Source organism: Buteo buteo, chromosome 1 (assembly GCF_964188355.1).
Source record: "Buteo buteo chromosome 1, bButBut1.hap1.1, whole genome shotgun sequence".
NCBI classification, from domain to species: domain Eukaryota; kingdom Metazoa; phylum Chordata; class Aves; order Accipitriformes; family Accipitridae; genus Buteo; species Buteo buteo.
This window is the reverse complement of record NC_134171.1, coordinates 41,842,761-41,866,963: the sequence shown is the minus strand read 5'-3', so window position 1 is coordinate 41,866,963 and position 24,203 is coordinate 41,842,761. Positions and strand designations below refer to the sequence as shown.

At 38.1% G+C, this 24,203-nt stretch overlaps 1 protein-coding gene across 1 annotated transcript in view; it reads left to right on the top strand.

The window, feature by feature from the left end:
• GALNTL6 (polypeptide N-acetylgalactosaminyltransferase like 6) overlaps positions 1-24,203 on the top strand; it is a 505,591-nt gene that overhangs the window by 200,000 nt on the left and 281,388 nt on the right. Inside the window, exons 3-4 of the mRNA XM_075028453.1 lie at positions 1,339-1,477; positions 22,178-22,344. Coding sequence (XP_074884554.1) covers positions 1,339-1,477; positions 22,178-22,344 — 306 coding nt within the window. The remainder of the gene's footprint in view (positions 1-1,338; positions 1,478-22,177; positions 22,345-24,203) is intronic.

Sequence of the window (24,203 nt, the reverse complement as noted above, 5' to 3'; positions counted from 1 at the left end):
ATTTAAATGAAATTGTAATTATATGCACAGAGTTTGGAATAATAAAAAAATTATTTTATCTGCAAAAGAATTCTAAAATTGAGTAATTATAGCATCTTTAATTGCATATTCTATGTTTTTAATGTTTTGTGCACATGCAATATGAAGTAGAGCATTGACAGAGGCTCATAGGCTTTAAGGATACTGGTTGTTTCTCTCAGCTTGTAGTTGCTTTCCTCTTCATCCTCTCCTGCAGCTGCTCCTGATTAGCTGAGTATCAAGTGGCCTTGGTCGCTTATCAAATCCAGCTGGGAAGTTGATTCATTTCTCTAAAAGAGCTCAGGTAAAAGGAGATATTTTCTTATGAGTGGGCCTGGAGGGAGAGGGATAGAGAGGTTATAAGCTGATCAATTAGCTGTAGAGGAAAGTGTATCTTCTGGAGAACCTGAGTAGGCATGAAGGGCTTAGAAACTCTGATGAGTTCATCCTTTGCAAGAATGAGAAGAATAAAGATAGTTGAGATGAAGTGAAGGCTTTTATGTTCTGATTTTCTTTGAAGTGTTTTTGTTTGTTCTCTGTGCTCTGACTGGAAGAGATAGAGGTATAGTTGCCTGAGGTAGGCACTAAGCTAAGCCAAGTGACTGATGATGAGAACTAACTTGGGAATAAAAAGCTGGAAGAGAAAGTCTGTGCTTTGCCAGGGAACGAGCAGATGGTTTCTTTAGGGAACCAAAGTGACCAGTTTCTGAAACCAAATCAGCAGTGCTGAGGTATTAGAAGCACTGAGTACATCTGCCTGGTCCCTTGGAGTGCAAGGGTGTTTAAGGAGCCCAGAACAAAACGTTTGGTTTCCTTACCACTTGTTCTGGAAAGTTAGACACTCTAAACTTATTCAATGCTAAAGTTGGTTTTGGTAAAGGGGGGGGTGTGTGCTCTGACTGCTAAAATGTAAAGTAACTGAGTAATCAGGTTCCTCATATCAATCAAAAGGAGTATTGCTGGAACTGATCCATTTGTTCATAACTTTGCTATGAAAGCTTGATTCTGATACAAAAAGGTCTTAGTGTAATTTACAATTCAATTTTTTATGTAAAAATGGCTTTAAGCTGATTGTGTCTCTGGAAAGAAGGAAAGCTAGATGAATGGGTGAATTCAGAGGGCCTTCCAAGTCCTGTTATTTGTACCTACTTTGTATTTTTGTATTGGAAATAATAGGAATGTCGCTAAGGATTGCAAGAAGTTCCTTAGAGATGTTCCAGACACAGTGTACTAATTGAAGTTCAGTCTAACTTATTTTTGTCTTTGTAGTCCATTTTGTACTGTCAATTTGAGGCAAATAATTGTTTTGTTTCATTGTAGGGAAAGGTGAACACGGAAAACCATACCCTCTTACAGAGGAGGACCATGATGATTCTGCTTATAGGGAAAATGGCTTCAACATATTTGTTAGCAACAATATAGCACTGGAACGATCCCTGCCAGACATCCGACATCCTAAGTACGTAAATTGTTTCCTGGACTATTTGATTTTAAGTTTTTGTCTTTGTATATCTCTAAATAACCTGTTTTCCCGGAAGGTCAAACATAAACTCTCAGTCAACAAAAAGTGACTATTTCATTAAATAGGAAGTGGAAAATTTATCACTGTTGTTGAATCATTTGCTCTTATCTGTCTTCTAAACTGACCTCTGATCTTATTAGTAACACATTAAGACTACAGAAGACCTCTTTTAATTGCAAAATTATTTTCGTGGCATTTCTGGGTAGTGATTTGTTAGGCAGTGATAAATAACGTTTCACATAGGTTTTCAGGTTCTCATTTGGTAATAGCTGCAGATCTTTGGGCTGGGGGGCAGGGTGACAAGTTGCCCAAAATTTTTGGCTAAACATTTGGACCAATGTTTTCCAAAATGTTTCTTTTGGGTTTTGTTACATAAAAAGTGAAAGCAGTCCAATAGCTACAGCTTACAGGTGCTGATACTACAGCTGATTTATGCAGTATAGAATTAAGTAAAAACAGAATGAGCAAAGATGAAATGCATATGAAGAATTTGGGGGGGGTTGGATGATGGTATTGTTCCTTAGTAGCAGTAATATCCTACAGAGAAATAGCATAAAAATTATTCTGGAAAATAACCACTAAGCTAAAAATGGTCATGCAGTTCTCAGTGAACATAACTTTCTTTTCATGTTCCGTAATTTTGGGCTCCCTTATACAAAGAGTAAAGCTTTCTATCTGTAACAGGAAAGGGCATGTATGCCTTTCTAGGCTTCAGGCTTTAGTCCTCTAGAGTCATTCTGAGCTCTGAAGATAGGGATGATTTATTTGTCTCTTTATGTGGTGATTTTCCCTCTCTTAATTGGGTGTTATGCAAGTAGTGTATGGGGGAAAGGTACAGGAGTGTGACAAAACTACTTGTCTCCATGACTAGGTTTGTATTTTTCTTCGGGTATAACTCCCTTTATTATACGATGTTTCAGGTTAAGATACCTACTCACTTCTTAACCTATACAATTTTGCTGTGTGAATTAGTTTGAAATGCTTCAGGGAACTGAACAGAACTTGAGTGCTTGACAGAAGTTCTTGTGGGTGGGGGGGTGAAGAGAAATATCATGGTAATTAACACTTCTTGTTCCATCAAATGTGGAACTGTCCTTTTCAAAGAATGAACGGTATATAAATGTTTGCAAAGTAAGATTTAAAAAAAATTAATTAACAGTGGAGGAATTAAAAAAAAATCTTTTGTTGAAGGCATTTCTTATTTAATTGCCATGTTGGATTGTTTTGAGAAAGCACTGTTTATCTGTTAATTTGTGTGTATTAGTATTGTTTGCATAGAATTAAGTCAAAAGAAAGAACTTTTTTTAACAACCTCTATGTTTTTTATACTTGGTTTGCCTTCTAATTTGCCAAGTTACCTGAAATTATTCATAGCAAGAGCATTTCCAGGAAGTTTGAGTTCTAATGTACAGCTGTACACCATCAAAGCTGTGTTAAATTACACTGTTGGCATAATAAATATGCTCATCAAGCATCCTTCTCTATTAGCAAAACTGCAGAGGACAATTACTAAATACAAAAGGAAGCTGACATGTTTATCCTCCCTTCGTGTTTTTTGTAGCTTGGTCTTCTGGCAACTTTTTTCTCACCTACTACTGTCCGCACAGTCAATGACGTTTCCATGCATGTCCCCAGAAGCAATGTGAACGATGTGTTGTCAGAAGTGACATATTAAGAACAAATCAGTGCTACACCAGCCTTTCTCTGCCCCCCTTCCCCCTGCACAAGTCCTTTAGTGACTTTCACCTAAGTGTCTCATTTAGGAAGCTTGTGTCCTTAGGTATCTGCATCATTTTCATGTTCCCATTCAGCTGGGTTTCTAGGGCGTTCAGTGAAGTCTTCTATGGTGGATGTTTTGGTAGTGTCCTGAGTAAACTGATTTGGGTCATGTCCTTCTAACCATCCTTATGTTAAGCTCTCGTAACACAAGTAGTCCGTTAGTTAATTGACTGTATCACATTATCTAAATGTAAGATAAAAAATCTTCTTGTGCTAACTTTACGTACTAAGTAGTACACTGATTAAGGTGACAAAGTTGGGCCCTATACTTTTGATGGTTACACCCTGAAGCAAGTCTATGTCTAGAACTTCCAAGACATGCAGAAGTCTGACAATGCTTTCTGACCTACTGGCAGAAACAAACCTGTCTCTCAGCTGCTGTGTGTTAAATATGATGCAGGCCAGTCTCAGACTGCACTTCACTTTTGGACATGTGTCCTCTCTTCAGAAGCATGTGTGAAATGTGAAATAGTTCATACCTCTTAAGGCTGCTTTCAGAGAAACTCATTGGAAAACTATATAACTTGTACACCAGGAAGGGGTGTTCTTACTGAAATTCGAGTAGGTAATTCAGGTGAGGTATAGCAGGCAAGATCTAGTTTGGTCAGCTTCTGAGTGTTATAAAGGGCTTTTGCTTTGTGGATTTTCTAACTACCCTTCAGCTTTTAACTATCTTCTTTTGCACGTTTGTGGGGGATACTATTATTACAGACTTTGAGTTTTTGATCTTCTGTCTCTAGTGTATACCACTTGCACAGGGGCTTGTCTGTGCTGAAGACTAATTTCCTGAAAACCTTGTTGTTATGGGTTTGTGTGGCATGGGGTTTTTTGGTAGCAGGGGAGGGGGCCGCAGGGGTGGCTCCTGTGAGAAGCTGCTGGAAGCTTCTCCTGCTCCAAGTCAGACCCGCCTCTGGCCCAGGCCGAGCCCATCAGTGATGGTGGTAGCGCCTCTGGGAGAACAGGTTTAGGAAGGGGAACCGGCAGTGAGTAGGGGGATTGGAACATGAGAGGAACCCCTCTGCAGACACTGAGGTCAGTGAGGAAGGAGGGGAGGAGGAGCACCGGAGGAGGGGCTGCCCCTGCAGCCCGTGGTGAGACGGCAGGCTGTGTCCCCCAGCCCATGGAGGGGAGCGGGGGAGCGGAGGCCCCCCAAGATGGCCGTGACTCCATGGGAAAGCCCACGCTGCAGCAGTTGGTGACTGAAGATTGGCCCGCGGAAAGAACCCACGCCAGGGAAGTTCGTGAGGAACTGCAGCCTGCGGAAAGGACTCACGTTGGAGAAGTTGGTGAAGGACTGTCTCCGGTGGGAGGGACCCCACGGTGGAGCAGGGGACGAGTGAGGAGTCCTGTCCCCAAGGAGGAAGGAGCGGCAGAGACCCGGTGTGGGGAGCTGACCCCAATCCCCATCCCCTGTTCCCCTGCGCTGCGGGGGGAGGAGGCAGAGAGAACCGGGAGCGGGGTTGAGGCGGGAAGGAGGGAGGGGTGGGGGGAAGGTGTTCTGAGGTTTGGGTTTACTTCCCATTATCCTTGGTTTGATTTGATTTGTAGTAAATTAAATTGATTTTGTTTCTTCCCCAAGTTGAGCCTGTCTTTTGCCCATGACAAGTGGTGAGTGATCCCTCCCAGTCCTTATCTTGACCCACAAGCCTGCCTTTATATTTTCTCCTCATCCCACCATGGCCGGGGAGGGAGCGAGCGGAGCAGCTGTGTGGTGCTTTGTTACCAGCTGGGCTGAAACCATGACACTTGCCTAGGATTTGTTTTAAAGAACCAAATAGAATGGTTTTATTGCTATCAGTAGAAAAAAATTCACAAAACAATTCTGCAAATACAACAAAAACTGAGTGGCAAATCCTGTAATTTAGGTCAAAAGTTATTTAAATTGAAAGAGCAGCTACAGTAGTTTCTACATTTTTCTGAAATAACTTCACTGAAAATAATTTATTCCAGAGTCTTAGACCAAAGAAATTTCAAGTCCCACTTCTACGTGTTTGGTTTTCTGGGAAGTATGCAAATAGAGCAGATAACCAAAACTTGTTCCTTTTAATCCAAATGAACTTTCTCTTTCTTGGTCTCTTTGGAAATTGGGCTCAGGATTTGCAAAATACATCTTCTGGGAGCGGGATGGATGGAACTAAACAAATGCTTAGATGATTGAGCTCTGAGAAATTCAGGTTCTCGATTTTATTTTTTTTAATATTCTTGGTTTTTTCTTTTAAGTATGATATATTTAAAGCAATTCAGCAAGATGTATTCAGATTGATGCTTCTTTCCTTTTTAGGAGAAGAAAATGTGTGTGCTGGAAAAATCCCTAGAGAAATGAAACAGTTAAATTCCATTTTAAGGCTGACATAACAGCTTCCCTGTGTCCTTACTATGTTTCTATTGCAGGCCTCTAATATCTCCCATATTTTTTTCTGTCTCTCACAGCTACACTTGAAGAATATTTTTTCCATTTCTGAGTGGTCTTTGATGTCTTGTTTGTGTCCCACTCTCATGTAAAAGTCTTCTCACAGTGGGTGCTCTCAACAAGTTACATTAGCTAATTCTCTGTTCTTTGTCCAGGATCAGCCCCAGCTTTAAGTTAACAAACCAAACTTTTTTTTTTTCTTTAATTCCAAATAAAAATCTGAAACAGGATTATCATCTAGGTTCACTGGGTTTCACGACTGCTTTAGTGAAAGTAGGAGTTCTTGTTACCTGAAGTGGAAGGCAACATTATGAGTTTTGGCTAGCGTTAAGGGAGAAGCAGCTGCTGCCTGAGCGTTCACGCACTGATCAAGGAGTTGCACATGCCCCAACCGAGACTTTAGTTGCAATGCCTGGAGTCCCTTTGCAGTGGGCGACTCCAGTGAGCTGATGGGTGCCCCTTTTGACTCCTCACACACACGCTCGCCCTCAGGCACTTATTCTTCCCTCAGGCTTGACCCTAGGTTCCCTGAAGCACAATCTCTAATCAAGACCTTCAATATAAAAAGCGTAATTCATTCTATCTTTGAGCTGGGTGCCTCCGGAGGGGAAGCCCTAATGCTAAAATCCCTGGGCAATTAGACCCTTGCAATCTAAGTTCTGACCCCTCAAATCATAGTCTGTCTGGTCCAGTAGTAATATTTGGGTCTGGGGTCGTCATCTCTCTCATTGGGTCTTTTTGTTGTCTCTAGGTGGGTTCTTTCTTTTTCCTGTTTTTTAGGCTAGTGGTTACTACATCTCCTTTTTCTGGCTCAAACTGGCTCTGGGGCTTTCTGAATCTTCTTATTCCTCCAATCAGAGAATAGGTCAACGTTAAGCAAGAGCATTAAGCAAGCTACGAGTTCTGCTTTATTATGAATGACTGCTTTTAAGCAGCTAAACAAAGTCCTTAAAACCCTCCAAAACATATTAATAGCCTTGCTAACTTATGTATATTCCTGTGCTATTGTAGCCTCACAATCTTATCCTGTTCTTGCCACATGTTGTTTATGTCTTGTTTGGGTGGGGTCTGTGTGCTCCTGTAGCTCTGCTTTGCCACCTTCCACAACAGTAGTATTGAGAGTTGGCAACAAAATTACTATTTAAGATTTACAAGTTCTGTACCAATATGAAAAACATTTCAAAACCCACAAGAACAGCGGTTTTATTTTTTCTTTTCACCTGCCCCATGCCACTTTCTGTAGTCTGGAATACAGCAAACCTACTAAAGTTCAGAAAAATGCTGGCAGTATTGTTTTCTATTGTAGAGAGACAAATGCTACTTATTTTAATTATTTAATATAGCAGTTACCATTAATTCTTCTCAACATTATTAAATATTCTGTTATTCATACCAGTTTTATTCAAACAAACAAAACTCAATCTGATTTTAATGAGGCTTGGGGGAATGCCTGCAGTCATCTAGTCTGAACAGTGAATATAAATTTTGTGGTATATCTGGTTTCAAACTCATAAGTCCTTGTAAACTAGAGCATCCAATTTTTTAGCTTTTCATTCTTGAATCAAGGAATTCAAGTTAATTCCTGATACCAATACAGTTGCGAGCATTATAATTTACAATCTTTGGGTTTGGTATGTTTGTATACCTTGATTTCAATAACAAGTCCCCTTTTATCTACAGTTTGTAGATTAATTGTTGATAACTTCTGTAGTCACAGATCAGATGTACAAATGCTTGCTGGCTTGCCTGAATAATCTATCACAAGAAATCCCATCCTTTTTAGGTTTCCCTGGGCATAGATAGATTCACTTTGTACTGATATTCTTAATGTTTATATTGTATGTTAAGGATGCCCAACCTGATTTTTGTGATGTCTGGTTTTTAGCCTGTGTGGGCTGGAGTCAGTTTTTCCAAGCATTGATTGCTGGTCTTGCTGTTGCTCTGTGAAGTGGTGGCCCTTCACTGTCACTCCCAGCAGTATTCCTTTTCAGAAGTCTGAGCTATGCTCATTTTTGTTACACATTAAATTTTTCACAGGCCTCAAGAAATGCATTTTCATATTCAAAGAAATATGCATATTTAGATAAAGCCTGTGAGATCTTCTGTGTCCTGAACGCTAATGAGATTTTCTTTCTTTTTAAAAGAAGCAAATTTCACTACCCATTCTACATAACTGAAACTCTCCAACTCTCCTTCCTTGTCAGTAGCAGAAGCTGAGAGAATGCCTGAATTCTTTCAAAATACTTGAATGTAGTGTGGTTGCTGTCCCTTGTATTTTTAAAGAGGCTAAAATGACTATGTGATGGGATTTCTTAGGGGGAGTTGTTTGGGTTTTGTTTGGCTGTGTTTTTCTGTGTCTTTGGAATAGTTGCAGAGTTACTGTTAATCCTTAATTATGTTTTAGTAAACTTTGCAGAAGGACTAGAATTACTAGACTCACAGGGGAAAGGGATATATTATATAAATATTATAGTTATACAGTCATGCAGTAGTTCATATCTGAATATTCTAAAAATTTTCAGTTATTGCATTGAATGTATTTAATTGCTCTCTTTTTAGAAATACAGTGCATTTGTCACAGTTTAAGCTATGTATATTGTCCTTAAAAATAAAATTTAAAAATCCATCTTTAATCCAGTACTCCAAGATAGATTCCAATGAATTCCCTCAGCGTTCTATGATCTTAAAGAGAGGCTTAGGTTGTCCTGCTTCAAGACACTAAAAGAAAAATTATTTAATCTAATTTAAGTATGCTGAGCTTCACAATATTTAATAAGACTTATGGAAGTAATTAGTTGTTTAGATCAATCTTCTATTGAATTTTTTATTATATGTTGGAAGAAAGTAGGAGAATAGAAGGTTTCTTTCTAGTTCTCATTTGCTTTGGGAAATCAGAAATGCCTTCATACGCACGTACATGTTGCATTGCTTAGTACCACTGTTTACTAGTGTTACCTTAACCTCATCTGGCCACAGAGCAACTGGTTAAACTCAAATTGTCCTTTTAGTGGGGTGGTGAGAAAGCTGGAGTTTATTACTCTGACCAGTTTTCAAAGTGTTTTGTGTAGTTACTGAATAATGTAGCGAAGGTGGAAAGTCATGTGGTCCAAAACATTATAGGCAACGTCCCCACTTCCAAGCCTCACCAGATTGTTCTCTCTGCAGTTGCTTCAAAGGCATCCCATTTGAAGTGCAGCTCCTCAAAACAGGATCAGGAATATTTTATACTCAAGAAAACTTGTGGCCTTCTGTCTCCGTCATGCCTGCTGTCAGTTCCTCTGCACAATATGTATTGATAGTAACAAATAACATGGTATAATTCCCAAGTGCTTTCTGGACGCTTTGTGTGTCTTTTCTTATGGCAGCAACAGCTAAAATGTGGCTGAAGATTGATGATTCCCCTTCCATCCTTTTGGTGAGAAACAGAGTGCAGTGTTTAATAGGCCACTGAGGAGGGCCGAAGCCTGATGGGTCTGTTTCTGTTTACTGAAAAGAATTTGATAAAAGAAATAAGCTGTATAAACAAGTGGAGGAAAGTAGTTCTTGTATGTTTAGATGCTTTGCATGTTACTTAGAATCCAGTAAAGCCTCCCACGCTGCAAGCTGCAGTAAACGTAACTGTGAAATCTAAACTTAATAGGCACAGGAATACTGAAGGATATTTACCCTCCAGCCCGTTCTGTACATCTGGGATAGCCAAGTCTGTTAGCATTTGTCAATGGTTAAAGCCAAAACTTTTAACTCAAATAATACAGTACTAAAATTGGGAAGTACATGTAACTTCACTAAGATCTGTGAGAAATGTGGAATGGTTGGGGGATCTGTACCTTTGCAGTTGGTAAGTGAAAGTGATGATGTTATACACTGTTAATTTAATAGTATTATGAAAAGCCTCAGTATACCTTCCTTTTTCTTATATATCCATTCTTGCTTCCTTTCCAATTATGTGAATTTGCATAAGATGGGATACTTCTTAAGCAAATGAAATTTCAGCTCTAATATTAAAAAAACACAGCAAGTGCCAGCTGTATGTTCTCACTGGCAACAGAATTAGCTGTTATACCTTGTGTAATAAGGGCAGCAAATGTGCAGCAAGGCTGGAATGAAACAGTAACTTCTTTCTATTTTGCCTGGTTTGATTATGATTAACCTTATCAAGCTCTAATTTTCTGAAGGCTGTACTGGCCACAAGATGTGGTGGCAGGCATGAGAACTTACAGATCATGCTGGCACATGTGGTCCATGGGGCCTGGTGGCAGTGCTCTCACAACATTTGCTCCCACGTCTACCGGGTGTGATTTTGGTGTTATAGATACTGGTCAGACCTAGGAATGTCTTGCAGGTTATTTTATCTTGTATATTGTGTATGGAAGATGATGTTGAGAGGTGTGAGCCTGGTCACCTATTGCTGGTGAAAGGGAGTGGAGAAGACATGTAGGTAGATCACAGAAGGACTACCTTAAAATACTTAAGGAAATGACATAGTAAGTCCATGGGCCCTGATGGGATGTACCCATGAATGCTGAAGGAATTGATATCATTTTGAAGCCACTCTCAACTGGTTTTGAATGATCATGGTAATTGGGAGAGGTACCTGAGGACTGCCACAAAACTGGGAGGAGTGGCTGATGTGCCAGAGATGCCAGAGGGTTCCTAGAAGCCTACAGGTACCTTTGGAATGTAAGGGCAAGTGGTAAAAGGATAATTAGGATTTCTGAAACAGAAGTTAAAAGGTAGTTGAATGTCATGGGTTGGTTTGTTCCTGAAGCAGCGTGCTTAAAACACACTTTGAGATGACAAAAACCTGAGATTCTACACCTGTTTCTTTTCCTTAGCCAGGAATACAAACCTAGGCTCAAAATAGAGGCTTTTTATTGATTATGTTAAGGTCTGCCTGACTTTTGAGAGACAATCAGATAAGTGTGCTTGGTTGAATGAATGAACTTTCAGTACGTTGATATTTCTGCAATCTTCTCTCTCAAAAAAAGGGGGTTGGGGGTATGTGCATGTGTATATGTGTATATATTATATAAATTGGGCTGCTTGCTGATATTTTGGAACTCATGAGTAATGAAGTGCAAGGTTTAAGCTGAAGTATAATTACAGTACTAAGATGCCTGCTGATGTAAGCTGGCTTGTGAGGGATTTTGAGATGGTATAAAATTACTATATGTATTCATTTTTTTTCCCAAGCCTGGATTTAGTACATATGGGTACGTAGAATGTTAGGGCGATTTTTTTTTTTTTGTAAGATCTTTCTGAATGATGATGGTTTTATACCTCACTATGTTGTAAAACAATGCTTTGCAAACATAAACGTGCTTTGTGTCATAGGGCTTATCTGCCTTTTACTCTCTTCCCTTGGTTAGAGAAATCTTTTGGTTTGAAGGACAAAGTGAGGCAAGCTCAGTGACTTTCATTTCTTCAACGACATGCAGTGCTGCTGGAGAGACTGTCCAGGACAGACCAAAATGATGCAATTTGACATAAAGTAACAAGCACCTAATTCGGCTGTATCAGCTATGATGAAGTCCATACTGAGAGAAACCTATGTCAAGAACACAGGACTTTGCCTGTTTAGTTTCCAAGACATGTTGTTTGTTACTGCATTTAACATCAATAATGCAAACTATTTCTACTGTACAATGTAATATTTTTTATTTTTTTTTAAATGAAAATAGCAATAATGTTTTGGAGAAGGTTTGTTTGTTCTAGTAGGGCAAATGTTGTGACATTTATTGAGGCCTGTACCCAGTCATGCCTGCTTGCTTCCCAGCTGTGAGCCACTGTGAAAATAAAGGTTACTTTCCCATCCATCAGCTCACACCCAAGCTAATTTTACAGCCTTATGAAATGGCAGCAGAAATTACTAGTTATCACTACTTTATCAGGCTCGTTTGACAAGGCTAGATTGGAACAGAAACACAGTGTGACTGAAGCTTGTTGCCGTAAATTGAATATTTTGACATGCTAAGACAATTACTATGTAAATCTTCACTGGAAAAATGTTTTGTTCTGGTAGCTTATAGAGGGCTTGTCGGTAGCTGGGAGCCCAGTGAGTGCTGTAGTTCCTTTAATAAAGGGAAAGAAAAGGTCAGATCTGAAAAAGCGGCTCAGCTAAGAGAGCATGTGCTGACAAGCCAGGGCGGGGGGGGAGGAGGTTGAAAATATCTCTCTGTTTTGCTCTAACTTTCTCTGGCGCTTCCTGCAAGAGCAGAAAATTGGAGGTGGGCTACTTTTATGATCCAGTAGGCTGCTACCTTGCTTCCTAAATGCAGCAAAGGGATGTCTGCAAGACACTTAACTTCTCCTATGCTATTATCTATCCGAAAGGGAGGTTTACAAGGTTGTTGATGTGTCTCGAAGGCACAGAGCCTGGTAGCTGACCAAGGCATTGCTATTGCCATCCCTTAGTGTGCATAAAATATTGTTGTTATATCCACAGGGTCAAACAAATTGCTGCTTTATGAATCGGCTTTTGCTGTAAAGTGGCTGATATGGTGCCAGTCCTGCTCTCCTTTCTCATCATTTTAGAAGCCCATTTTCTTTCATGTGCTCTTCTGCAGAGGTAGTAGATTTCTGCATGTTTCTGTTAACAAAGAAGCTGTGAAGATGGAGAATCTTGCAGTTCTGCATCTTTTCTTAAGCTAATATGATGTTTCAGGATTTTTTTTTTCCTACTTATAAACTCATCGGAGAATTAAACAGAACTATCCCTATACCTTGAAGTAAAGGATGCTATTTCTTTATTTCTGCCCAGTAGAGTAGGCTAACCTGCAAAATGAAATCATAATAGTCTTAGGACTCTCAGTAGTGAATAACAAGGAAGTGTAATTGTAACTCCTTTTCACTCCCTGTCTTTTTATGAGTGGTCCTCTTGTCAAGTTGTATTTTATTAGTGCCTGCTGCAAATAGCTTCCAGGTGTTTCTGTGAGATTTTTTTTTTTCTTCCTCAGGCAGGTTAGTATTTCAGGAATAGAGGAACCTCTTACTCTTCTTTTAATCTTCTAAAAGTCTCCCTGCAACTTTGAAGCTGACTCTAAAATTGTTTTATTCAGAAACTGTTTTTGACTCTTGTTTCAACCCAGCAGAATTCTGTATCTCAAAAGACTAACTAAATCAATATTAAGTGTTTTAAAGTAAGTTAAAGGGTGACGGTGTATTGTTTTTATGAATAAGCCTTGAACTTCTGGAGCCAAATGCCCAGTGTGATAACAAAACTGTAGGAACAGCATGTCAAATACAAAGCTGGTACAATGTTCCACTTTGTCAGTTATGTATATTTAACATTTTTCACTATACAAATTATTTACAAATAAATTCTACCTTTTTGTAAAGAACTTTAATTTCATAGTAGCCATTTTCTGGTTACTTTGTGGTAGGTGTGTATAACAAACAGTATTGTGCAGCTTTCCAAGTTTATTACTGTTTTGAAAAACAACATACTTGAATCATACATATGATCAGTGCTTAGTAATGTATCTAATATGGAAGGGAGATAGGAAGGAGATTTTTTTTGTCCAGAGATAGTGAAGAGGTACTTACTGCTTAGAAAATTAATTTGGAAACAGCTCATGCTCTGGTAGATAGGTCCTCTGTTTTTAAAAAATCTCATCTGAAAGTCTCTAAGGCACAAATTTAATGATGTAGTATTATTCTTTGATAAGAAATATCAGCTATTAAGTTCTGTAAATCTCATGGAAAGAAAGACAAGGTTGATCAAGGATAGCAGTATTTGAAAGTGTAATTTAAGGTTCTTAACTTTTGATTCATTATAATAATCTTGAAAATGTCATTGTATTCAATTCATCAACAAATTCATCATTTGGTGCCAGTTTTTTCATACATACATACACAAGTGTTTGTGTCTATAAAATATTTTTCTGGCTAAGTCCACATTGCTAATGTTATCTAATAATTCTGAAGATTTGTGCAAGGGAAATGCATAATGCCCCTTGTACATTCTCCTCTTCTAAACTCCTTTTGTTCTGAATGCTAATATAATAACTTCAGTAAGAAAATACAGGCGTGAACTATTTGCCTAGCAGGATGACGTCATGGTTATGTCTTCCTAGGTATTTCTACCAAGACATTTGTAAACAATTTTCAAACTTAACACAGAAATTATTCTGAGCTTTAAGAGTTTAATAAGTTTGCAGAAATCTATTAACATTTATGCTAAGAAATTGTATTTCTCTTAACCTCTAGCTACTGAACCTATTATTGAGCATTGTTCCACAAATAAGTACTGGTGTGCTGCACTTGAATATGTGATGTTCAAATGCAAGAAAAGACACATCTTTAGGAAAGCATCTCTAAGTACTTTATTAAGGTCAATCTATAGTACTCTATTAAGTTTAAGCAGAAAATGCTTATGCTGAGTAGGAGCGCTTTTCTAGTTTCAATTGTCAGGGTCTTCTCCTCCTTGAATAGTATTCCTGCCATGAGTCCTAGATACGTACAGTTGTTTATTCATCCCCTTACTGCCTCCTAACTTGTCAATTCAGTCATTTGAATACTGCACTTCTGAAATAAAAGACCCTGCTTTCCAAGGTCTTAAAATAATCTCTTCTGATGGCAGCCATTTATTCATTTTGAAAAGTACAACCACAAGACTAGTTATTATTTGACTGAACTCTGACAAGTTCTGCATTTTTAAGTGTCTAGGGCAAGTGCATGGTTTAAAAATACAAAAAATTTGAACTACACGCCTTCTTTAAATTTAAAAAAAAGTCCACCTAGAGAACACAATGGACTTCCATTTTCCAGTTTGCCTTTATAATGGTACCAGATTGCAGTAGGATTATACTGCAGAAGCAAATTATTTTGGTTTAATAGCTAACTTTCCATATGGAGTAATGGTAAGCTAGGTTGTTCCCTTGTTCTGTATGATCTTTTCTGACTGAGTGCAAGCAGTTACTGTGTGTGCATTTAGGGGTGGAGGAGACATCCTTAGGAGTAACTTGTGTATTAGTTATATCTTCAGGCTTATTAGGAGGAAAGAGAATAGGTGTATCAGTACAGCATGCATATCTGATACAAATATTCCTACAATTACATAGTAGCTAGAAGCCATAACCAAGATCAAAATGTTGTCACTGTGGAAGTCAGTAGTAAGATGGAGTCCCTGCCTCCAAGAAAGTGAGTATTGAGTAGAGGTTCTGTGAGATTAACGGAAGAAGATTAGTAGTATAAGTAGAAGAGTCCTAATCACTGAAAGCTGCTGTCTTTTGAAGCTCTTAAGAGAAGAGTTGGCATATTACATGTGTATGATGAGACTGTGTGGTGTATGAACAAAAGAGTAACACTCCCATACATTGTTGGGTTCCAGTCCTGGCTGTGAAATGGGCAAACTGCTTGAATTCACAACCCTAGTCTGGCAGTCTATAAAATTAGGAGTAATCCCAAATCTGCCCTCTGGGGAAGACCTGGGTCTGTTCAGTTAGGATGTGCCACAGGATGTGCAGGTGCCTGCTGTTCCACTGCACCAGGTGCTGATGATGTGGCATGGCATATACCTAGCTAAAATGACTGATCGGGATCTCAGAATAGTTTGGAGAAGACAACATCAAACATTGAGCAATTAAGCCTTCAGTTCTGTAAATGGTCACTTACCAACCATTGATGAGGAGGCTGCATTAGTCATGTAACTGAACAAGGGAAGCTGAGGAAGAGGTAGTGTAAGGTTTCTTAACTCTAGCAATTTAACTTACAGGGACCTATACCTCAAGTACAACTTGATGTGTTTCTGAGCAAAGTGAATGAATGCTACCTCAAACATTAAACATGAAAAATTCTACTGAGCTATTTGGTTATCTGAGGAAAGACAAGTATGGAGGTAAGGATGAAAGTGGGAAAAAATATAATGAAAACAGTGGAAAACTAGTCAAATAATGTGCTCTTAGCATCCTTAAATATTTATCCTCTTATCAGTATGGGCATGATGTTGAGTATACATACATAGCCAGGACTGATTACTGAGAACACTTTCATGGAAATTATTGTGATCAAAGCTGAAGCGAAAAATCAATTTGGTGTACTATTTTCAGGTAGACTGATTTAGTTTTCTGCCCTCGGTCCCATAGGCAAAGCTATCAAATTTCATGGGAGGTTTTCCTTCTGATGCTTTGTGTACGTTTATACTAATGTTTCATTTAAACGAGCCATTTCACAACATATACATGTCACGACCTGGACTGGACAGACCAGGGAGTCATATTGAATTCAGAATTCTCTCAGACTAAATTAAGATGAAATGACACCAAACGATCAGTTAAACATTTTATTCATGGCAGAAGCAAACTGAACTTGGGAGGTATCAGCAGGTGGCGGGGCTTCTCACAACAGGAATTGGTATGGAACTGTATTGGGTCTGGCTGAGATGGAGTTAATTCTCCCCATAGCAGCCCTCGTAGCGCTGTGCTCTGCATCAGTAGCTAGAAAGGTGTTGATAACACACCAGTGTTTTGGCTACTGCTGAGCAGAGCTGGCACAGCATCAAGGCTGTCTCCCCAACATTTTTGCCCTCCCCTCAAAGGCAGGCTGGGGCAGGGCAAGATCTTGGGAGGGGACATAACCAGGACAGCTGACCTAAACTAACCAAACAGATACTCCATACCATATGACGTCAGCTCAGATATAAAAGCTAAGTAAAGGGAGACGGAAGGGGGGCATTTTTGTCTTCTGGAGCAACCACTAAGCGTACTGAAGCCCTGCTTCCCGAGAAGTGGCCAGACATCGCCTGCTGATGGGAAGTAGAGAATAACATTATTTGGTTTTCTTTGCTTTTGCGCGCGACCTTTGCTTTCACTTTATTAAACTGTCCTTATCTTGACCCACGAGCCTTTCGTTATATTTTCTCCCCCCCTGTCCAGCTGAGGATGGGGAGTGATAGAGCGGCTTTGGTGGGCACCTGGCGCCCAGCCAGGGTCAACCCACCACAGGAACCATCTCAGTAAACCGTGTAACCCATGGTAACCATATACATCAATTCAGGAAATAAGGAGATCCCTCCCATTGAGTCACGAGGTTCAGAGCAGACCCCCTTGCCTAATAGACTCCTTCTCAGAGAAGGGCCTAGGGGAGGCTGGATCCACTCCTAGTCCCAGACTTGGTCAATGGTTTTATGTCTTAAAGGGATTAGGTGTAGGGATTATGGAAAAGGAAAGCGAGAACAAGACAGAAGGAGAAAAATTTCACCGGTCCTGGGTCTAGTGTTGATTCAGTCATCCGAGGGGTCCAGTTCTGGTGGGCTTGCATGTCTGGGACTTCAGTTTGTGTCCTTTTATCATCCTTGCCCCTCCTTTGGTCGGGCACTTGAACTCATTAGGCTAATGAGGTAGTCTTTGGGCCATGGGCTCGGGGGGTCGTCTGGGGAGTAGCTTCCCCTTCCCTGCAGACGTGATCTTTGGCCATGCATGGTGAGCTGTCCTGCTCAGCACATCAGAACAGGGTATCAGAACAGGGAGCTGTGCACCCTCCAGCAAGGCCTCCCCCTCCTGTTGCTGGTGGGTGCTGATGGACTGCTTTTCACATGGGTTCCTTGCTGTGCAGGGTTCCTTGTTAAGCAGAACTTGCCCCAACACAATGTTTGAGACATTTACTCTTTCAGTCCCCCACAATACAGAATCAAGTTATCTGAGTCAAATGACCTGTCTTTATCTTCACTTACCATTCAAATCAATCTTGTTACTGCAAACTTCTGAGTTATTGTTAAAGTTAATCCAGATGAAAATACCACTAGGCAAAAACTGGTCCTGATGGAAACAAACTAAAAATAACAAATAATACACTATTACTGAAAACTATTTGGAAAGACCTAGTAGTTGCAGCCTTTTTTTAATTCCCGACTGGTTTTTGGGTTGTTTTTTTTTTGGAGGGGGGGTGTGGTGGTGGTGTTAATTCCTTAATCAGAATATGATGTGATACTAAAGCTCTACAGTAATACATCTGCCTTTATCAGTTGCACTATGATTTGGTAATGAAAAGGATAGCAGAAAGTAATGTTGATTGACATCAACTATGTTACAGTCTTTTCTATGCTGAGTTAGATGTTGGAGCAAACTTTTACTTGACTGAAACTGTCTGATCCACCTATCTGCCTGTCTTAAATCTACTACCCTTTTTTGAATATCAATTTTAGGATTTATTTCCAGGCCTTTGTGCATTTCCCAGTATTCCAAGCTTTAATGAAAATACAATGTGTTCTTTGGACACTTTGTTCTGCCGTTCGAACTACCTGAATAACACTGTCCACATAGTGCCTACATTTGTTGAAAGTGTGCAAGTAAGTTGCAGTGTCTTCAGGCGGAGGCTGACAATTGGAGTTCATGTGTGCAAGTACTATCAATTTCTAAATCGATACAAGTTTGCAAAATTTTCCGCTGAAATTGTGAGGCTTTGGAAAATAAAATTATTTTGCTTAGCAGTATTTGTAATATTTCTCTAGGAAGTCAGTTCAGTTTCATTTAATATGTATACCATAATTCAAAAAGTTTTACCTAATGAATATTAGTGCTCATTTAAACGCTGTTAAAATTGGATGGTAATGGTAATCTTTTATACATAGCATTTTTCCTTTCTACAGTAAACCTTGCTTTATTTTTTATTCTAATAAATTTTGGTCAGATTGCATTCTTCAGGAAATATGAAAGACTCTGGAATTATAATTTCTCATTTCTTTGGAGAATCAAGAATCTCACTTTTAAAACATTCATTCCCCAGGGTAGTTAAGCTATTATATTAACCAAATTAATTTTAGACACTAGACATATTGAAATCAGGGTCTGTATTTTGCTTGGGAATGCTTAAAAAACTGTTATCATGTTAGGATTATTTTGGTGAGAACAAAAAGCATGTAGGCTTGAAAGTATGACTTCATAGTACTGAAAAATGCAATAGTTATTTACCAAGACATAGGTTAGAACCTTGGAACCAGCATAAATAATAAAACAAGGTTAGTTTGAAGCTATGCTCAGACTTTGTCAGCACCTCTCCAAATGCACACCACAGAATGAACTAGTGTTCAAAGAACAGTTCTAAAAATCTTTGATGCTGATACAAAAATTTTTGCAGTTAATGGTAAAAGTATCTTTCTAGTAGCTTTTATGATAACTTGCTGATGCTTCTTGATTTTAAACATCATTCTCATCAGTAAAACACAGATGAGTTGAAATATTAGATAAGCTAAATCTATGTATGTCAAGATTTATGGATTGATGTCAGTTACTATTGCATATAAAAATGTTATCTTTTCTGTTTAATACATAAATCATACATCTATCTAGACTGGTTTATTCTATGTTGTAGGCACCATTAATAAATTTAAATATAATAATAGCTTATGACTATGGACTTCACTAGTTCTTTGTTCTAGGCACAAAAAACCGATCATTATTTCAAAGACTACTAAAGGCTTACAAGAAGCAATATCTGTGCTTCCAAGTAGTCTTCTTGCAGCCAGGGTATTTGGCATCACTCCTAAAATGCAGGATATAAAGAACCACACTGATGGACTTTGAACAAATGCTGTATGCTTATATGATTATTCTCTTGGTAAATCCAATGTCTCAGCAGTGAATGTCTAACTGCATCTTTATTGCAATTCATGGGCCTTTCCTGAGTGTTACAGCTTCCATCAGATTTGTCCTGCAGCCTATCATCACAGCACAGAGCCAGCTATACTCTGCTATAGATAATGCTGAATAGAACTTCAAATAAAACAAATTTCTGTGCTACGCCTTCTAAAACATAGTAATCTTCTGTTACAGTTAGAGTCTCATGTCAGAGAGCAAGGGGCTGAAAATGAGCAGAGTTTAACTTGCTGAAGAAAGGCAGGTAGGCCACCGCTATGAAACCTAACAGACTGTCTTAAGAATGGAAGATGATGAAAATTTAAGGTTTCATTTCTATGAATTTGAGAATCTGACGAGCTTTTTTTGAGAAAAGTAGGAAAAGGGCATTTTGGTGGTTTGTGGCTCTTACTAGAAATCACTTCACATATAGCCAGGTACCTTTGCAATGACTATCAAAGTAAAAGTAAATATAAATGAGGATTAAAGGTCAAAGTGGAATGATGGAGATGTTAAGAAAATGTAAGATATTTTCCTCTTCTGTCTTCTAAGCATGGTGCTTTCTTAGGGGTCATAGAGCAATCTATTCTGTAGGAAGAATGAAATTGTTTTAAACTAAGTCCATCTGTGTTGCTTCTCATCACTTAAAATATGCAATTACTCTGAAACCATCGATAAGAATATCCAAATGCAATTACCTTCCCCATCTGTATACACTTAAGGTTACACTATTGACCATGCAAATACACATTTCATTATACCCTCTTGCAAAAGGTATATTGTTATACAGGAGGGGCAACATTTTTAAAAAGAAACAACATTCTGATATATTTGGGTGGTTTTGTGTGGTTTTGGTTTTTTTCCCCTTGCCCTTTAGAAGTTGTAGTCTGACACATGGCGTTCTTTTGCTTGGTTTTGTGTGGTATTTTTGGCTTTTGTTTGTTGGCTTGGTGTTTTATGGAGATGGAGAACTTACTGGTTTTAAAATCATACTTATTGGGAGTTAAAAATGCTAAAGGAAAAAAATCTTGCTTTCAAAAATAGCGTAAGAATTGCATGTATGTATAGTAGTTGCACTTGTTCTAGTCCAAGAAGCATCACTGTTGGCAAACAGCTGGCAACAGTAGGTGGTGGTTTTGGTGGGTGGTTTTCTTAATTTGCCAGCTGAAACAGCTACACATTAATAATGGGCTTCCTTTGTTGTACTTCTTCCTACAGATAAGAAAAAGAATTTTTACTGAACTCTATTGCTGCAGTGGATATTTTTCCTCCCAAAATGTTAGAATATATACTTAGACTTTTCTGTCACTAGGTAATGTGCACTGTTTTCTTCAAAACTTCACATTCTTGCAAAGTAACTATCCTTTTTCCAGTGTGCATATATGTTCTACCAGCAAACTGCTTATTAAGATTTTCAAAAGGTATTATTTTTGCAAATGGTTTATCATTAAATTAATTATTGCCACATTTTAAGAAGAAATGTCTGAATTAAAAATTTAAATCTTATTTTTTAGGAAAGCATCCAAAAATTTGGTTGTTTATTCACAACTACATAACAGTTAATCTTTTGCAAATATAGCTGTAGTAGCTATGAGTTTTTATTATTTCTTTGGAACATTTATTCAGTGTAGTAGCTGTACAATAAATTGGTAAATATTGATTTCTAAGTGACATTTATAAAGTGGAAATGCAAACTAAGCTGCAAATATATGTAAATCAACATTATAACCTACAGCAGTATTTGATATGCATAATTTTTCTTTCTGAAAATCAGCAAAGATATCTGCTTTTTTAAACCTACAAGCTGCAGGTCTAAACTGTTTTCCTTTTTTTGTTGCTTTTGTTTGTTTATCACAAAACTGACATGTTTCTGCTTGGAGGGATACCTTTATCAGGGTGCGACTTTCTCTTGGGGAATGAGAAATCGTTCAGTTACTTTGTCCCCAGAGCTGAAAATGCCATGCCATGGTAACAACAGAGGAATGTGTCCCTTTTCCCGCTTTTTCAACAAAACATGAAAGAGGAGATCCTATCAGTTTCAGTAACCTAAACATTATTCATGAAATATTTTCAGCTATTAAGAGACACTGAATTGCAAGGCCATTATTTATTTTTAAAGAATGGGGTTTTGCTCAAATGTGTAAACAACACAATATTGAAAATTGTAAGGTTAAGCACTGATGTTACATAGATGCTGTTGAATTAAGGTGCTGAAGGTGCAGTGCTTTCCTTCCAAAAATGAAAGGTTATTTACATTTTCTTTCTTGTATCAATCTGCATTTTCAGAATCACATGTTGTTTTATCTCTGTATTTAATAGCAGCAATCATTTTGGGTATCTAGTTGTGAAGTTGGAGTTTTATTTGTGGATGTTGTTGTTTTGCATGTTGTAAGCACATGTCACCCAAGATAATACTGAATTGTTTTCTGGAGTTTGTCTCTTAGTACAGTAGACTGTTTTTACAAATTTTGTCTGCTATGGACAAAAGAAGGATCATTTCAGATTTTCTCTTGTTTCATATTATGTTTCACAATTCTTTCTGATAAGAGGATTTGGTTTTTGGAAATAATGTCATAGAAGATGTGTCCTCTGTCATTTTGCAGGAAAAAGTTTCTAATTAAGGAAAACAATCTAATTCCAGCTAGTTAAATTTTTTATTCATTCCACTTAAATTTTGTAATTGTACAAATTTATTGTATGTTGTAAGCAATATAAATATTTTAAATGAGCTAGTTATTGTCACATGAAAGTGCTGCTTGATTATACTGTTAGATTTTATGCCAGAAACCATGATGGTTGAATGGCCCAAATGGATAGCAGGATATGCTGACTTAGACTTTTCAGTATGCTTATACAATTATTTTCTTGTCTCTCCAGCTGTAAGCACAAGGTGTACTTGGAAAAGCTACCAAATACTAGCATAATTATCCCATTTCATAATGAAGGCTGGACTTCACTTTTGCGAACAATACACAGTATTATCAACCGCACTCCAGACAGCCTGATAGCAGAAATCATTCTTGTGGATGACTTCAGTGACAGAGGTAAGGCCCAACCAGTTTTGTTTTAACTTGAAATCTATGATGCAGTGTGGTCCATAGAGAAACTAAAGGCAAGCAGAAGGTGAAGAGACCGTACCTGCTGGACTTCTTGCCTTGAAATGCTGTTTGATTGTTAGCTGGAATAAACTTGTATAAGTTGCTTTTGTTTTACTTTGCATGAATACTGAAATTCATGTCAAAGGGAAGAGACTGTGAACTGTTCATTGGCCCTTATTAATATAGCATTTTGAATATATTATTTCTGAAATACTGCAAATTTTAGTGTTTCAACATCTTTTCCTTAGGCTTCGCTTTTACTCAGAAAACCTATTAACTTTGACCATTTTGGATGCAACTCATTAGATTTTAATCCTGGAATTTTATTGAGTTAGACAGCTTCGTGTACTAGTACAAAATAGCCATACAGAGAAATGAGACTCTTTTGAATGGAATGTGAAAAACTGCTTTAGAATAGTTAATCAAAGTTTACATCATCTATACATAGTAAAATTAAGAAAACTGCAATCACTTAATGACTTCTGCCATCATTACTTCTTGAATGCAACACAAGGAATGAATGCTCTGAGTTCCTTAAATGAAATTTAACAATTGCTTAGGTAAAATTCATCCATAACAATGATATGGAACTGGCAAATAGTTTTTTCTTTCAAATTTCAGTACATCTCTTAGGACTTCAAGCATTAAGAGCTTTGACTTTTCTTTGGTCTTTGGGGCTTTTTTGGTTGTTTCTGTTGAAACACAATTGCTAGTGTGTATATGAGCCTTGTTCCGAGTAGATTGATAGCAAAAGAGAGAGAATTGTGCTCTTTGCTAATGTTTTAGGTAAAACCTTTGCCTCAGTTAGGAGCTTACAGGAGCAGATTTCTGACCTACTATTGTGAGAAGCCCCTGGGTGAACAAGAGGAATATTAGTAGAGTGCTGCAGTGGAATCATTTTTGTAAGATTTTTAACTTTGTATTTCAGGGGTTAGAAAGATTAATGCTGCACACATCTATCTTACCCTCTCATATCTGCTGGTTTAGTTGCAGTATGTCCTTTGATGAACTGCCTCTCTATCTGTAATGCAATTTAAGTGAAATTGTAAAGTGACTACAGTTCTGGCTATTCTATGTTTATAAAATCTAGACCATGGATGAAAGTTTTCAAAACAAGAAGTGTAAAGTAGCACAACAATTTTTCTGCAGGCAAACAATTTCCTAGTAGTAAACAACTTACAGGGAAGTCTGTAAATTGGTTTTGAGGTGTCTGACAAGTAAAAATGCTTCTTATACTGAGACAGCAGCTATTGAGGCTATGCTTACTCAATATGGTGATACTGTAGCATTTTTTAATGACAATCATACTGACTATTGTTGATACACTTTTAAATGTGTTAATGTTTTAGAAAGCTTAGCTACTCCCCAGTTATTAGGAAAAGAATTAATGCCAGTAAACAGGGAATACTGTAACTTCTGTTGCTCTTTCTTGCCTGCCCTAGCTTAGGTTCTGTTGCTGGCTGAAAGTGTTTTGGGAGTAAATATTACCTGTAATATTAATTCCTATAACACTATAAAAATCTCCAAAATCTTCTTCATTTCCAGTTATATAAACCTATCTAACTTTTCAGTGGAACAGTTTTCAGCTGGAAGAAGTGGTTCATATAACATGGAAATGCTTAACAGAAGTGTCTGCTTTGAAAATCTGAAAGAAACTTATTAAGAAGATTTGTATGGAGCTGGGCCCAGAACTGTTGTACCATTAGGAAGATTTACTTATCTGTTTTTTGGTATTATTAAGCTAAAGATCAGAAATGTGTTTTTGAATGGTTGCCAGTTTTGAACTTGAGCATATTTGCTACTGT